Here is a 17,129-nt window from a genome sequence, read left to right as displayed (position 1 = left end):
CTCGCAATAAAAATGTCTTACCGTACTTCCAAGGTGTAATTGTTGCTGTATATGCGATCATTTGCTGATTCAATGCGTTTTAGCATGCCAAGGGTTATAGGAACTGAAAATATAACCTGTTTATTGCACCTTCCATAGAACATGGTACCCCCTTTCTCGCATCTACAGTAGAAAAACTGCTTACCTAAGTTCAAAATACTTCAAGAGGCTTTTTTAAATACCTGAAATACCTATTAAATAACATGATATTTCCCTACCCTACTCTATCCTTTCATATACCACAAGCCTGCGGACCCTCCCCCCCCCCCCCCCTATTGTCCATTTTTGAGAGTACCCCACCCCCCATCCCTCCCGGGCACTACACCAGGTAGCCGTGTATAAATTATTCAAATCGCCAATGTTTGTTGCATTGAAACAAATTAAATATAATGATCAATAAAGACTACCCACTTCATAATCACTAAAAAGTATTCTTTAATGTTGGTTCATTCACTTATTTTACAACATATTGATGCAATATATCTACACCAAACATAATTCTACAACACTGTTTGTCAGGATTACATGTCAAATTTAAATGATCAATAACGATCACTAACACTTATTCTTTAATGTTGATTCATTGACAACTAATTCACAACTAATTCTACGAATTTAGCAATATCTGTTATTATTTTCTCAATAAAAACACCAAAACTTATTTTACAACACTGTTGTCAAGAAAACATGTTGCAACTAAAATGATTGATAAGGCCCATTGAATTAACAATCAGTACAAATTATTCTTTAATATTGATTCATTCACTTAGTTCACAACTAATTCAACCAATTTAGCTATATCTGTTATTATTTTTTCAATAAAAACACCAAAAACTTATTTTACAACACTGTTTGTCAATAAAACATGTCAAAACTAAAATGATTGATAAGGCCCATTGAATTACCAATCAGTACAAATTATTCTTTAATATTGATTCATTCACTTAGTTCACAACTAATTCAACCAATTTAGCTATATCTGTTATTATTTTCTCAAAACATTGAGAATTATTTTACTACACTGTTTGTCAAAATTACATGTCAAATGAAGCTAATGCTAAAAGAAAATGACTGTTGTCCTAAAATTCGACGTATCTATAAAAAACATTTTAACTTGTTTTAAAACATATTTACCCCAACAAAAATTTATCAATTTGACCATAAAAGTAAATCTAAAAACGAGAAGGAAATAATCGGGCAGATGTCATTATCTCACACATGAGGAATAAAAGCGTGCATCATACATATTGCATAAAATAATATGTATCATTAAAAACTGGATCATTGTATAATGCAATTCCAGGGTTTTGATTGGCTTAGCGGCCATGGTATATGAGCCATTATACCATGCCCGAGACGTAGCAATCATAAATTGTTTTCTGGTTCCTCCCGAAAAGGAAATCAGCAAGGCCTACCAATTTTACTTGATTGTTTTCAATAAAACAATTATTCCACTGGTGCTTGTTGGATATGAGATGATTATAGCCAACTCGGCGCTACGCCCCTAGTTGGCTATCTATCATCTCATATCCAACGCGCGCTCGTGGAATAATTGTTAACTAGTCAACTCACTCACACAATAGTATTACTTATTAGCACCTTTCTCTTCCCACAACTAAAATTAGACAACAATAGCCCAATTTTGACATATTCAAATTCAGCCTGAAACAATAAACATCACTCGAAGTGATGTTATTGTTTCAAGCTAATTTTTATATATCAAAACTGGGCTATTTCTCTGTTAATAAACTTCATGATAGAATATACATTGTATGATATAGAATATCAACACCTAATTTCTGCAAGTTGCAAAAATTAATATACATTAATTTTAAGGACAGTGCCTACTAATAAAGAAGTATTTGTGTGTGGACTATGCAGGGAAAGTAAATCTTAGCAAGGGCTATTGAAATCCAAAAAGAAAATTGGGGGGAACCACGCATCTTTTAGAGATAACTAAGCAACAATTGTTCTAAAAGACAGTAAAATACAAAGCAATGTCTGGCATTTTTTTTTCCAAATTGAAGCTTTTATATCTCTGAAAAATGCATGATTTTTTTTTTTTTGGATACCAAGAGCACTTGCTAAGTACTGCTTTCTCCGCATAGTTATAAACCGTGCAAAAACCACCCACAGGAAACCCAAGTATCTCGAGATGCGCAGAACATATGCGCAGTAACAAAAGTAGGCACCGTCCTTAAGCTTCTTTATTTTTCATGTGACTTTACTACCAGTACCAATAGTGAATCTAGGGGGAGGGAACCAGGGGGACTGTACCCCCACCCCTACCCCACAAAGAACATATGGCCACTGGAAGACCAAAATATTCTTTCATTCTAACTCGGTGACTTACTAAATCATCCTTACTCCAGTCCCGCAGACCCAAAATGCACACCAAGTTCTACCACTGGGTACCCCTATTAATAAGGATGGTGTCTTGGCCTTTTGTTACTGCCCACATGTTCTGTGCATCTTAGGATAGACTCTTATTACTCCACTACCATGGGAATAAAAAGCTTTGTTTTCGCATGGCAAGCCTTGGCCAGACACAAATTCAGTGCAATGCTTGCCGTGCAAAAACAAAGCTTTTTATTCTCCTGAGACTCAACATGGAAGCTATGTGATAAAGGTCTATGGTCCAAGATACTTGGCATTCCTATGTGTGGTGCCTACTAATACAAGGATATTTTTGCACAGTTTATAACTATGTGGGAAAAGCAGATCTTAGCAAGGTGCTCTTGGTATCCAAAAAGAAAATTGGAGGGTATCATTCATCACTTTATGTAATTGAGATAGTTTTGTCCAGCTGATATTAGACATCTCCATACAATCCATCTTAATTTTTCCACTTTGAGTTACTACACAAAAGCTCAATCCAGTATGTTGGTGTTCACAAAATTGTCAGTCTTGCAAAATTCAAAAAAATTATTTACCATACATCTATGATATTCTATGACCATAAATGACATATAACATAATGATACTAATAACATAATACATGTATTGTTAATGTTAATATACTATTATAATTATTATAATAATATTATTAATATAATATTATTAATATTATTCTTCTAAATGCCTTGTTCTCAAACTGCTTGCTATTTCTTTAACATGGCATTAACAAACAAACCCGATCTCACAAATTATGATACAGAAGTTTCTTCCTTGTTACGGAAGGAATCAAGAAGCTCTTTCCGATTGGCTGGTAATGTTGCAAAGTACTTCTTCTGCTCCTCAGAATACTTTGCATCGGCTGGAACAATGTCCCTAAAGCTCCAATCCTGCCAGTGGAAATTGAACTTTTCGAGCAGCTCAATTCTTTTTTCATCACCCTGCACAACATCTTCAGGTTCCTTTCTTGGTAAGTCTGGCACCAAAATATCCTTGAATATAATCACCCCTCTAATTGCAAACCAGCCCCCGTACTTAGGATGTATGCTAACTCCACAAATCTTTTTCTTTGAATCCCAGGGGTCTTTATCTTCAGACACGCTGTTACGCTGATAGTAATAAGCTCCCCCGGCAACATGCGCCGCTGTTTGAACCAACACTTTTGGTCGTCTACTACTGTGATGCATCTCAAAGTCGTGAATGACTTCTAACTCGTGTTCCTGAAATTCAGCCTTGATCTTCACAAATAAGTGAGCCATGAACTCGTCAATCGGGTCTCGCCCTTCAATGCAAGAAGCCTCCTTGATGAATGGCTTGAACCCATGGTCAAACATCAGGGGGGTACTGATCACAACAAGGGCAAGAGTGTCATATGGGTGGGGTAGGTCAAATGCTTTGTGTACTAGCTGATCATTATACCAACCAATCTGAAATTGTTAAAAATTGGGTTAGATATACATTTCGGGACCCAGCCAATAACCCTGGTCCAAAATAATTATTATAAGCTGACTAAGGTTTTCATCTCACTTTTCTCAAACAGAAAAGTCTTAAATCCAAACCCGGATTTTTGATCTAAGATCACTCGGATCGATGCATCAAAGGAAATGAGGAATTCACCCCAGATAAGGATTCGTCGGTTCCTTTGATGCACCATGATCTGAGTGATCTTGGGTCAAAAAGCCAGTTTCGGATTTTCACAAAGAAACGCACCCTAAATCACAACTGAGAGACAAAAATCTTTTTGAAGAATCTTTATTTACACGTCAATATTTTTTAGGCCAGGATTAGCTCAATCAGGTATTGAACAAATAGGATCAGAAGAACAAGTGTGTTACACCCCTCCTCCTCCCCCCTAGGGAAAGACAAGAATATCACGAAGGAAAGGGGATTTCAAAATGTGCGAAGAAAAAATAGGGTAAAAAAATTTCTATTGCTTTAAATGTCAGTAGAGAAAAACATGATTTGAATCTCTTTAAAATCTGACTATACACTCTAAGTTCACATCAAAATTAAAGAAGGTAGAAGTTCAAAAATAAACACAAACAGCATTACAGGTAGAACTAAATGACCACTTCCAATTAAATGTTGACACTTAAGGATTTCACTCAGTCTCAAAAGTCAAAACCACCTTGTACACCATAATCAAGAGTACCACAGGAAAGTACGGCTCAAGAGCTCTTTTTATAAATTGATAGGTACACTTCAAAATTTTATTGAGAGACTCAAAGGTTGGAACCTCATTGTATAGCATAACAAACAGAGCATCACAGGAAAGTACTGCTCTGCAGTGTTACCTGAGTGACTTTCACCCGAATGGTAATACTTCAGGATTTCATCCACAAACTCCAAAGTTAGAACATACACTTTGTACAGCATAATTAATAAACAGTACCACAGGAAAGTACTTTTCAGTAGCTTTTATTTGAATGGTCACACTTAATAATTTCATCCACAGCCTCCATAGTTAGAACCACCTTGTACAGCATAATAAACAGCACAACAGGAAAATACTGCTTAGTAGCTTTTATTTGAATGGTCACACTTAGGATTTCATAGACAGAGTCGAAAGTTAGAACCAATGTGTACAGCATAATAAACAGCACCACAGGAAAGTACTGCCCAGTAGCTTTTACGTTAAGGGTCACACGTTGGGATTTCATCCACAGACTCAAAAGTTAGAACGACCCTGTACGAAATAGCCTGCTTCCGTTCCCTTCAAGCCAAGCGGGGCAAGCGCGCGAGGGCATTGGGCAAAAAGGAGCAAAAAAAGTAGGAGCGGGGGGAGGGGCGGGGAAGGAAAGGAAACGCCCCTCCCCCCGCTCCGACTTTTTTTGCTCCTTTTTGCCCAATGCCCTCGCGCGCTTGCCCCGCTTGGCTTGAAGGAAACGGAAACGACTGTTACGCAGGCTATGTACGAAATAATAAACAGCACCACAGGAAAGTACTGCCCAGTAGCTTTTATGTTAAGGGTCACACTTTGGGATTTCATCCACAGACTCAAAGGGTAGAACAACCCTGTAACAAAATAATAAACAGCACTACAGGAAAGTACTGCTCAGTAGCTTTCATTTTAATGGTCACAATTTACAATGCATTACTGGACTCAAATTTTGTCTCTAGGAGGATAAGGGTTGGTCTCAGAACACAAACTACAGACAAAACAAATGGTTTATCTCTGCCCGTAGGCAGACAAAACAACACACTGTTTTTTTTACAGTGTAATGGCCTTACTATTCATTAGTTTTTGTAAAGGTTAAGGCCCCATTCCTAAAGACAATCTTGAATGAAGAACATCCATAGTATGACCATTCACAAGCTTTTGAGCAGTACTTTACAGTAGTGTTGTTTATAATACAGTTGAACCTCTCCACAAAGGCCACCTTGGGGACAGAAGAAAGTGGCCGTTGTGAAGAGGTGGCCGTTATGGGGAGGTAGGGGTGTAATATGACACTTTTTTTCGGGAAGTACAACATGTTTATTGTGCCAAGTTCATGCTTACTGTAGCCTATAACGGCAATCCAATCTTAAATAATAAATATGTATAGATAAAATACACAATAAAACGTAAATAATGTTTTGAATCAAAATGCTAACAAGACAAAACGAGCAAGGTTCGCAACATTCGCTATATTATTGTAGACAATTTATGCTTTCTGCAGCATTTAAATGGAACACAATCACAATACGTATATCGTTTAAATGGATACAGAAACGTAATGTTCCGAAGATAAATGTTGATTACTGCGTCAGTTTATAAAAAGGTGTTTTTTACAAAAAAGAACTGTACTGGCCGTTATTGAGAGGTTATTTTGGGAGTTGGGGACGCACTTTAGTGGCCGTTGTCGTTGTAGAGAGGTTTAAACAAGAGCTGATGTATGGACTGTCCGCCGGGACAAAAAAAATGTGGCCGTTGTAGAGAGGTGGCCGTTAGCGGAGGTTCGACTGTATGCCATTATTGAAGGCTAAAATAATTAATTCTAAATTTCCTTGGATGACTGAAGGGTGGTGATATGACTGAAAGCTGCTGGCCCATCAGCATTTTTCCATTGTACTTGAGTCTGTGGATGACATCCTAAATTTTGAAATTTTTAACTTTTTCGGGAGCAGAAGCCCTGGATGGGCAAATTAATAGCTTTACTCAAAATGTTAAAACAAATGTTGATAACTTTCTATTAAACGCTCTGCAACTAGCATAATTGAAACTACTGTACTTTATATTGTATTTTGTTTCTTTTATATATCTCATTGTAATTGGTTTCTGTAAAACCATTAGTGGATGGAATCAATAAAGTTGTATTGTATTCTATAATGAAGTTAGAAGCAGCTGCCTGTTAATTAGTTTTCTGTCTCTTATCTCGATCAACCCAGTGTCAAATAGCAGTGTAGGACAAGTTTATCTTACCGCACCATGCACACGTTTATCGATCCGTGCACCCGACCAATATGTAAACATACGAAATAACATCACCTTATTCTGTAAACCAGCGCTTTTCGGTGACAACAGTAAACATTTACTAATTCAAAACCACCATTTTAAGTTCAATCTTGAAACAAAGCAAAATCGCCTCCTCCGTAATTTTCCGCAAATTGAGACGTGTATCAGTTATCACAAGAGACTTCATTTCAAGAACTTGTCGGATTTTGAACAACCCTATCATTCAAACCAGTCCCTCTGTAAATGAGTTATTAGAAAAGTATAAAAGGAATTCTTTACCTTAAAAGGGTACGATTCTAGTCCTACAGGGAGCAAAATATCCCGAACTTTGCTGCTAACTTCTTCTACTCCGGCGTCCGCCATATTAGAAACTCGTTCTCTCGCTTCGACACCAGTCTCTTCTCGGTTCCTTGCAGAACCCGCGAAACATGTGTTTGAAGAGAACGATAGTTCGCATTTACATGATAGTCTCCTGCGTTAATCATTTTACATTTGTGAAAACTGAGACAAAGTGTGGTGGTCTTCTCGGTTTGGGCGACGAGGTCACAATCCCTAAAGACAATGACGGATTTTATCAGAGGAACCTTCATTGCGTTTTCGAAACGACATTACGTTATATTGCCCCGAATGTATTACTTTTAAAATGGTTCTCTTTCGACATTGCCGGGCAAATGGAGTCGTGTACAGATTATTTGGAAATTTATGTCAGGTGAGTCAATTTCCCGTTAATCAGTGCTTAGCTTGGTCATAAGTGTTAGCCTCATTTAAGACCTTGATTTGACAAGAGATATAAATGGTACCCGGTAGTACAGTCCAAAAAAATTTTGTTTCACAAAATCGAAAAGAAAAAACAAACTCTTTAGGACTGGGGTAGTCTGGAACGCGAGCAAGAAGTCTTATTGCAACTGAGAGAAATCTAAAAACATCGCTATTTTGGAAGTATTAAGAAGAAACAGTATGGTTTAAGGTTACCGCGTACCTTCAGGGGTGGCTTCAGTTAAACGGATATAGCGCCTCTCAGTTACATCACAGATACCCAAAACCCTATATCAAATTAAAGCTTATAGAACTGGGTATTCAAATATTTCATTGATTTTCCAAGAAAATAAATTCCCAGGCGAAAACTTGAAGAACTTACTGAAAAGTTTATTTTTATCTAAAAAGGTGAAAATCCAAAAATTTTCTCTCTGATCGTACACGGTAACTTTAAAGATCAAAATTAGATCTTACACTCGGTAAACCTCAGCTTATTTTTTAGCCAACGGCAGAGATGGTTGTGTTAAAGAACTCCTCTAGCTTACAACCGAAAGTCAAAACTCTTCCAGTGCAGCTCTGCCATCTCAACGGTGACGTCACATTCGACGTTAAGCTGACGTCACATTTGATTGAGAACCGAGAATGACTGGGAACTAGGATGAAAAGTTTGAAACTTTTGGATGCAGGGGACCACACGACGCAAAATAAATTGTTCTGAATACGTTTCGTTGCCGGATCTCATGTAGTAGAAATGCACGTGACAGACGTCACTTGTTAGTTTTTCTCATTATAACTCTGGCCCTGAAGAAGACTAGTTGTACTACTTGAAATATTGGCCCAAATAAATAAGCCCTTTGCCGTAGTGTCAGCCCTGCAATCAGTTTGGTTTATGAAGAGTTTGGCTAGCCGTGAGCTCACAACAAGAAGGGTGGTCTGTGTACAGCCGTTCATGGAGGAGAGCGGGCGGCTACACACAGGCTACAATGGTCTCATTGTTTTCAGGTTTAACTGAGTATCTGATAGTTTATTCTATCTTTCTCTCTTCAAGCTGTTCATACAAGTCTCTTGGGAGATTTTGTGGGAGCCAGCCTCCGAGTGATATTATTTCACCAGACCAATGCATGAGGCTGGAGTTTCGCAGTTCCAGCGGCAAGGCCAATTCACGGGGATTTCGAGCAAGGCTGATTGTTACGGCAGAAATAAAAACTCTACTACCTGATCACGCTTTCAGGTCAGAAAAAGCTAGAGCGACTTATATAATTAACCACCATGTCTTCAGTTAAGTAACAGTGTAAGTGACGTTGCGTTTATAAAACGGTGACGCATAACTAGCTCATTGAAAGTGAAATATGCGAAATTTATGCATTTCAACTGAAATTGAGGATGAGAGAACTGATAAGTGAAGAATTCCTGATATAGTAACGTGCGTTTGACTCCCTCACACTTGTTCTAGCCTTTTGTAATTTAGCTTGCACGTCACTCAGTGAGTCTTTCAAAGTCAAAATGAGTTTTAATTTGAAGATCTACGCAACTCAACTTGCTGGTCTTCAATAAATTTAACTGAACCGTAATCGTTACACTCGCATCCTGAGACTTTGGCCCGATCCACTTTAATGTGTTTTCAAAAGTGATCGTTTTCATCTCGGCGAAAACGGAGCAAAATAATTTCATCCACACTAGCGTTTTCGTATCGTTTCCACCTATCTGCACAAAAACGCTTGACAGCGATGAAAACGACTGGGACATGGGATTGCGCATCCGCCATCTTGGATAGATGCACCGATTTGGACTGGAACTAATGGCATGTGATGCTTTTTACGTCACCGGTTTTGAAAGTCTCCGGTTTCATTGGTGTTTTAGGGCGTTTTAGTGTGGACTATAGGCGAAAACGTATCAAAAAAAGTATGCTTTTTCAAACGAAAACGCATTAATGTGGGTGAAGCCTTAATCGACGTCATTTAAAAAATTACAGTTTATTGTAAGCTAGTATTCTCGTGCTCCCGACTATATTTTTAAGGATATAACATAGAGAAGCAGTTCGAATTGTTAGGCGCCGTGCTTGGATAACCTGCATATAATTAAGTGCAGAACTGGTCATAACAAGTTTGTTCGAAGAGGATTCACCTTGTCTCACTAAACGCCTATTATTCAAGCTTTATTTGAAATCCTTTGGTCCCGGGAAAAAGTCTCGCCCTGGCCATTAGCTGGAATTGTTTTGAGCCGAACTTTGACAGCAAAGGACAACGCGACGTGTGGAGTTGTTTCTCGGTAGCCCTTAGTTCAACTCCTAAACCTACCACGCTTGTAAATAGCCAGCTGGTCTGCCCCCTGCCCTAGTGTTCAATTTGCTTTATCTTGTGAGTGCCGAAAATTAATGCTAGGCCCCAGGGTATATAAACGTTAATATTATTACCATTACTCCAGAAAAAAGGCCTGTTACTGTTTTACTTTTTCTAGGAATTCTGTGAAATTGAATGCAAGTTCAGGAAGTGGAATCATCTCGTCCCCAGGTTATCCGCTATATTACCCGGTATCACACACTTCCCAAACAATTGTATTCGAGACACATCAAGAGGTAAGACGGCGCATGCGTACGACTACTCCAACATATCTCCTTACCATTCCCTTCCCAACTTTGCGTTTGTATCTATCACTACTTGTTTTTTGTTTTTTGTTTTCTCTGTAGAGAACAACGATGCGGTTATATTTTATGGAATTCAACATCGGAGGCCCTAAATATGGAAAATGCGAATCGTCTTCAGATGACATTCTTAAGATCGAAGGTAAAAGGATAATCTGTTTTATTTAAATGATGTACATATCATGTTAAATAAAAATGTTAAAATCTGAAAGTTTTAATAAAGAAGCAACGAGGGTAATCTAAGTTAGTTTTGCGATTTGACCCTGGAGTCAAAGAAAAAGTGAATGTACTGCCTGTGAGTGTGGAACATGTTCGCCATTAGCGCAACTTGCGCTTTGCCTTTAACTTAAATTTAAACAGTTCAAGCATAGACATAACTATTTTTTCAGTTTACAAAATAATTATCGTGATTTCATTTTTTCTTTTAAACAACAGTTTTCAGAGCAAACGATGATGATGCAACCAGTGAGGTGCGCATTTTATGTGGCGTGCGAAAGCCATTCGTCGTTACATGGCGAGAATTCTCGCACATCAAGATAGAATTTCTAACGAACAACGGTTCTCGGGTTGCTCGAGGATATGTAGCTGGATATATGGCTTATAAAACAGGTAAGGGTAACTTAAGTCCATTAGGATATTAAGGATTTCAAATGTCTTCATTGCCGCATTGTCTCTTCAATTAGGTAACCTACTGAAACCCCAACCTCGTTCCCAGGGTCTCTCCTCTTCCAGCCCCTTGGAGCGGAGTGGAGAGAGACCCTGGGAACGAGGTTGCTGAAATTCAGTTGATTCTGTTTCCATAGACCATAGATCATGTTATTTACATGCAGAGGGTCATAGCTATAAGCCTCTCTGTATCAATTCACTGGCTTGATCGAATCGACCATTTCACGAGTAGGTTTGTATTTCAGAACTGCGTTTCCTGCAAAAAAAGGATAACGTGCGGTGACAATTCAATTGTCATTGCTCTTCTTTGATTGGTACACTGGCGTTGCAAAGTTTCTCTGTGACCCTCTCTAAAAACAAATCTACTTGGTTAAGTATTTAGTACAAGGCTTAGTTTAAGAGATACAGGCGCCGGGCCATGGACTCCTCTAAAGTGTCAACGTATTCAGCGCGGAGCGCTAAATGGGGACTCTCTCCTAAACGAAAAGGTGTTTGAAATAATTTTGGTCCTGAGAAAGAGGGGATAATCGGGCACTACGTCTCAAAAAACCGAGAAAGTACGGAAACCAACAACATACTCAGCCCACAAATACCTTTTTTGCGGGGTAGTTGTCGGTCAACGAACTAGGGCCCAGTTTTCAAAGTGCTGTAAGTTGAGCTAATCGTTCTATTCGTGTCTGCAGTGCGAATTTACAACTGGAAGATATAACAGAGCAGGGGCCGGGAATAAGCAGGGACAAGGAGATAGTATGGGGGGGGGGGAGGAGAGGGGGGTTGGGGACACAGGAAAAGGATGATGGAGGGCATGGATGAGGGTATACCCAGACGGGAGAAGGAATTAACACGGTAGAATGGGGACTAATATGGATGCGCAACTAAAGGACGATTTGGGGAATGTTACAAGGTGCTGGAGTATTTAAAAGATCACTACACTTTCTCTTTCTGGTCTTCCTGCTCTGCTACAGTGACTCATAGAAACTCTCGTTGCGTTCCATTGCAGGGAAATACGGGATCATGACAAACAACGCTGTAGGAATTGCGTGGCCCCTAACACTGGCTTTGCGCGTCATCGCATATGTAGCTGTAGAATTGTAGTTTAAAAATCGTACATAATCTTTTGGTTTCATTTACAGCTCGGAAAGGAAAGGGTATTTTTTTGCGTTCCTGTTACACAGTGAGGTTATTTTATAGTCCTGCTCAGAGTGTACTAGTACTGGCAAGGTTTGGGTAAAATCTCCCGGTAAATTGGCGTATTCTGCCTGCAGGTAATGATCGTAAAAATCCGAGGCTTCTGACATTGTACATAATCTTGAATTTTAGCTAAAAAAGCAACGTATTTTTCTTTGTTGTTGTTGTTGTTGTTACACAGTAAAGTTATGTTCTAGTCCTGCTTAAAGTGTACTGGTGCTAGAAGTGATATTTATTCAATTTTATGTTGTGTGTGATTTTTGATCAATTTTTTTAGCTGCGAGAACAAACTGAAGCCAAGCTGATTTGAATATTTTTGTAGAAGAGCTTCATTTTAAACTTTTCTGTAAACTGATATGGCTTTAGAATACCTGATTGGGGTCCCTGGAAAACCTACTATATAATGAACAATATGAAAACAGTTAAAAGAGATATAACTTCACTTCAAAAACTCATTAATAATTTATAATTCCATTGACCTATCAAATGGTCGATAAGACATCACGTGCAGTTGTTTTAAAACCCGATAAAACCTCCTCCTTATTAGTATGCGGTGTTTAATGTTTTCTCGTATGCCAACGTTCACAAAAGCATCATTGTTATGAGCTCTCTTGACACACGCTTTTCTAGGAATGTTTTTGAAGCCGTTCAAAAAACTCGCAGCACGTCTTTTATCGGGTCTAAAACCACTCGGCTGCGCCTTGTGGTTTTAAAACCCGATAAAACACTGCTGCTCATGTTTTAAACATTACATAAAACTGGATATAAGAGAACCTGTAAGTACATGGTATGAAGTAACTGTTTATAACTCAAGAAGTTAAGACGGTATTTTAAGCCGCAGAACAGGTAGTCAGTGATAGTTGGGTTTCATGAGGCTTGAATTGAAAGGCCAATCGACAATTTATCATGTAAACGTTTTTGAAGGCCTGTAGGCTAGGAAGATTCGTTGTCTTCATTAGAGAGATGTATTTCTTTCTTGCTCAATTCTACCTCTGATGTGACATTAAATAAAGTTCGAAATCAACGTGCTATGAAATGTTATTGTTTGATTTATCCAACGCAATCATCACGGGTTCCATTCACTCTATAAATTGTTAGCTTCGATTATCTCTCGTTGGTGACTACAAGACATTTTTGTTCTGAACAAAAAATATTGCCATGTGAATCCTTCTGAAACCTAGCTATTTTCTGTTTCTATATCTTTTGATCTTGTGACGATCGTATACCCAAGGCCCGCGACCCAAGTCCTACAGGTTTTCTCTTTTCTTTCTCCTCAAACAAATTGAGCCGCGAAGCGGCTTTACTGAAATATGTTTTCTTCCCGACAAATTTCGCAAACCTCTGAAACCCTTACCGTACACTAAACCACGCCCAGCCGCATTTTGCTACCCTATTAAATCCCTACCCTATGCTAGACTCGGTTATTCTACATATTTCAATGGGAATGAATACTGCTTGAAATAACTTATTCATTGCGTGAGACTCTTTCAGCTCCGAACCTTAATTTGTAACTCAAATTTCTGCAAGGCTGATCGGACTGCGTAGTGAAAACCTAACACGACAGCGACATGATAGGGACCAAACCGAGAATCAACAGAATGCAGCAACCGTGGACAGCTGTTTCGAGCTGGTTGGCTCTCGTCAGCACGGTGTAGCACAGCAAAAAGTAGAACAACCAACGCGAGTCGAGTAGTCTACGAAATGCGGTAGTGATTTCGGATGGGCCCAAATTCAGACTTCCGTCCACGTCATTGCGCGTGACTACGAACAATGAACAAAAGAACTGAAATATCATGTCGCTGTTTTGCTTTTCTCATTTAAAAATGAGAAAAGCAAAACTAACCTTCACAAGTACATGGCCAAACCATATTAAAAAAGTACAGCATATCGGATGTCTGAATTTGGGCCCATCCGAAATCACTACCACGTGCATTTGGTAGACCACTCGACTCGCGTTGGTTGTTCTACTTTTTGCTGTGCTACACCGTGCTGACAAGAGCCAGCTAGCTCGAAGCAACTGTCCACGGTTCCCCCATTCTGTTGATTCTCGGTTTGGTCTCTATCATGTCGCTGTCGTGTTAAGTTTTCTACGCAGTCCGATCAGCCTTGAAGAAATTTGAGTCATTTATATTTTTGTCATTTTTGGCTGATAAGATCTTTTACAGATCCAGCGTATACTTGCAGCATTTTCGTTTGCGGTCCCTTGCTTATTGTTTACTTAATTTTTAACCCGGAGACCTGTTTCAGACTAACGTTTTCTCAAGGATACTCTATACTATACCAAACATCTTTGGCTCTATACCCTATCACAGACTACTGCTTGAAAAACATACCGTTGAGAGTACCTACGCCCCCGCCCGGGGGGGAGCCAGCTTACCCGCTAAACTAGTCTTAGTTCACTAATATCAGATCAAGGCAGTATTATCGTTATCGAATAATGAACTTTTGTAGTCTCTGTATAGACTGAAGTTAAGTTTACTAACGCATTGAAGTTAAGGCAATTCATGCATTCCTCAGCGTTAAGGTCTAAATTTCCAAGTTCCTATCGGAACCAGTTAAAAGTACAAGCAGGTCTTGCAAGCTAACGCCATTTCTACATGTGTTGTAACTTTCTTCCTGCAGTAAAGGGGAGCTGATAAGTTGCGAAAAAAAGTCGGGAAAAACCGCGAAAATCTGAAAATAAAAAGCTTCTTTCAGGAGTCAAGGACCAGAGCCCGCTAAGTGTCATGCACTGATTGCACTTTGAATTGGAAATTTTCACGGCCTTTTTTCGCGACTTATCAGCTTCTCGTCATTGCAGGATCAAAAGTACAGTTATTGAAAAAATGGCGTCCTCACAGCAGAAGTTACCTTGCGAAACCTAGTCTCTTTGTAGTTTTAACTCGGGTTCCGATACGTTGCTCAGATGAGAAATACAAGAACCGGTGAATCATATTCACGCATCTCACATATTAACCCTCGGGAAACTAGTTTTCCTCCTCTATACACTTTTTTTCCCTCAGAATTTTATTCATTTAACACTTGTTTAAGAACGGCGCCTAGCTACTTTTGTTATTTTGCATACGTTCTGCGCATCTAGAGATACTCGTGTTTCCTATGGTGCCTACTAATACAGGAATACATTTGCGCGGTTTGAAACTATGCGGAGAAAGTAGAACTTAGCAAGTGCTCTTGGTATTTAAAAAGAAATTTCGGGGTAACCATGCATTTTTCAGAGATAATAAAGCTGCAATTTGGATAAAAACGCCATTCACTGCTTTGTTTTTTACTGCGTCTCAGAATAATTGCTGCTTAGTTATTTATAAAAAAAATGCCCCGCTACCGGTCGCCCTTGCTAAGTAAGATCTACGTTTCCCGCACAGTCATAAACTGTGCCAAACTACTTCTGTCATTACGAGGCTCCTTTCTTAAAACGTGTGTTTTAAATTCAGTATTGTTTCCCTACAGAAGCTAGAAGACGGCTTCCTTAATTCTTCGCTCCCATACAGCATGACCATTCATGTTTTCGAATAATGAGTTTGCGCTGCCTGTCTTCAACAAAGTTAATTTTACGCCGTTACGCCTTCAGCCTCGTCAGGGTCTACTGAATGTAAATCTCTCAGTTCCTACCAGAAACAGTTAAAGCGCACGGCAACGATGTTTTGTATGTGTTGCGCTTCAGGTCTTGCAGTGACAGGGAACTGATAAGTCGCGGGGAAAAAAAATAGGAAAAATCTGAAAATCAATGTTCAAGCTTGGACTGCACTTAGCTAGCCGTGGCAAAGGCTCAAGTTGATTGGCTCCTTAAAGAGGCTAAAAAGAATGATTTTAAGTTCGTATTTCTAGATTCCAGAAAATGTTAAAGTCGGCTGAAAAAACAGTGTGGTACTATATTAGAAGAGATTTAGAATTACGCGGTTCATGCCACCGGGTGATGACAGACAGAAAACGACAAGAAGTGGGAACGTGGCCATGTTTATCCTACATTCGCCACCCGGCCGTTGTTTTCAGTTTCTTAGTGGAATTTAGTGGTTTTGCGTTAGCAATTCAAAGGTCATAATTATTTCCCACTATTCTCCTCTAAGTACTCATTTTTTCAGTCAAGAAAACACAAACACGAATCTCACGTTTGCCTTTCGCCGTAAACGGTTTTACAGCTTGGATTTGGATATTAAACTCGCATCCTGAGGGGTATGCTAGCACTCCGGAGATTTCAGTTGTTAGGACTGAATACAAGTTGGCAAAGTTTCATTATTCATGATGTAACTTGGCACACCTCCGTTAATTGTCAGACAAACAAACAGCAAACGTTTACCTGTAAAGGTACCTGCAACAGAGACAGCCGATTAACAGAAGAAGATATTCGCCTAAGGTAAGCAGAAATCTTCACTGATGAGAGATTTAATTTAAACCTTGAATTCTTGTGTTAATAGACCCTTTCGGTCATCAAATTCCTGACTTACTCGCGACTTCCTATGCACGAAAAGGAGTCTAATTTTAATCGTCTTATCAAATTACCATATCATGGTTGTACTACGTTTTGGTCTTGTACCTGCAAAACAAATTTCACTTTTGCAATGCACGAAAGCGAACCTTTTACGGATTTTCGTTTCAAAAATTTAAATGATTTCTCAAATACATAGAGCTGGTTGGGGGCTTCTAAAATTTTGTGAACAAATAAATATTTTACAAGTTTGTCGCCTTAACTAGCTCGGTTCTCTTAGGAAATAAAAGAACTTGTACTTCGGACTATCAAACAACCAACATTAACCTGCCAGGGATGTTTATCAAGCCTTGTATTTTCTCCTTCTAATTATTCTAATTTTAGGAGTACTTCGAAACCGTTTCAGCCTAGGCCGTTTAAAAAGAAAAATGAAAAATCTCAGTGAAATTTTCTTCCTGCAGCTTTATAAATATATGAAACTGCGCCGGTTTCGATAAGTTCAAATAGCAATTTCAGTGATGTTGGTATTGACATTTCTACCTTTTGTTTCATTTCGCTACTCAGATAAAAAAAATGATACTGTTTTT

The 17,129-nt window shown here is 38.9% G+C and overlaps 2 protein-coding genes and 1 long non-coding RNA gene across 3 annotated transcripts in view; 1 reads left to right on the top strand and 2 right to left on the bottom strand.

Annotated features, from left to right (window-relative positions):
- Positions 1-454: 454 nt before the first annotated feature.
- On the bottom strand, positions 455-7,244 carry LOC146477802 (cyanocobalamin reductase / alkylcobalamin dealkylase-like). Its single transcript, XM_085113181.1, has 2 exons — positions 7,148-7,244; positions 455-3,860 (listed from the first exon to the last, which is right to left on the bottom strand). The coding sequence occupies exons 1-2, from the start codon at positions 7,229-7,231 to the stop codon at positions 3,186-3,188; spliced, it is 759 nt and encodes a 252-aa protein (XP_084969307.1). The 5' UTR covers positions 7,232-7,244; the 3' UTR covers positions 455-3,185.
- The window catches only part of LOC146477792 (uncharacterized), a 299,841-nt gene continuing 283,166 nt past the window's right edge, over positions 455-17,129 (bottom strand). The window contains exon 2 of the long non-coding RNA XR_014865327.1: positions 455-2,531. This is a non-coding gene — a long non-coding RNA (uncharacterized LOC146477792). The remainder of the gene's footprint in view (positions 2,532-17,129) is intronic.
- LOC146477801 (dorsal-ventral patterning tolloid-like protein 1) lies at positions 7,408-12,064 on the top strand. The gene is made up of 6 exons (XM_085113082.1): positions 7,408-7,577; positions 8,673-8,855; positions 10,082-10,199; positions 10,311-10,407; positions 10,701-10,874; positions 11,932-12,064. Exons 1-6 carry the CDS (start codon positions 7,540-7,542, stop codon positions 12,024-12,026), a joined length of 705 nt encoding a protein of 234 aa, XP_084969208.1. The 5' UTR covers positions 7,408-7,539; the 3' UTR covers positions 12,027-12,064.

This window comes from Pavona decussata, unplaced genomic scaffold (genome assembly GCF_977016875.1).
Source record: "Pavona decussata unplaced genomic scaffold, jaPavDecu1.1 SCAFFOLD_69, whole genome shotgun sequence".
NCBI classification, from domain to species: domain Eukaryota; kingdom Metazoa; phylum Cnidaria; class Anthozoa; order Scleractinia; family Agariciidae; genus Pavona; species Pavona decussata.
The sequence above is the reverse complement of the archived record's forward strand: the minus strand, read 5'-3'. Positions and strand labels throughout refer to the sequence as shown.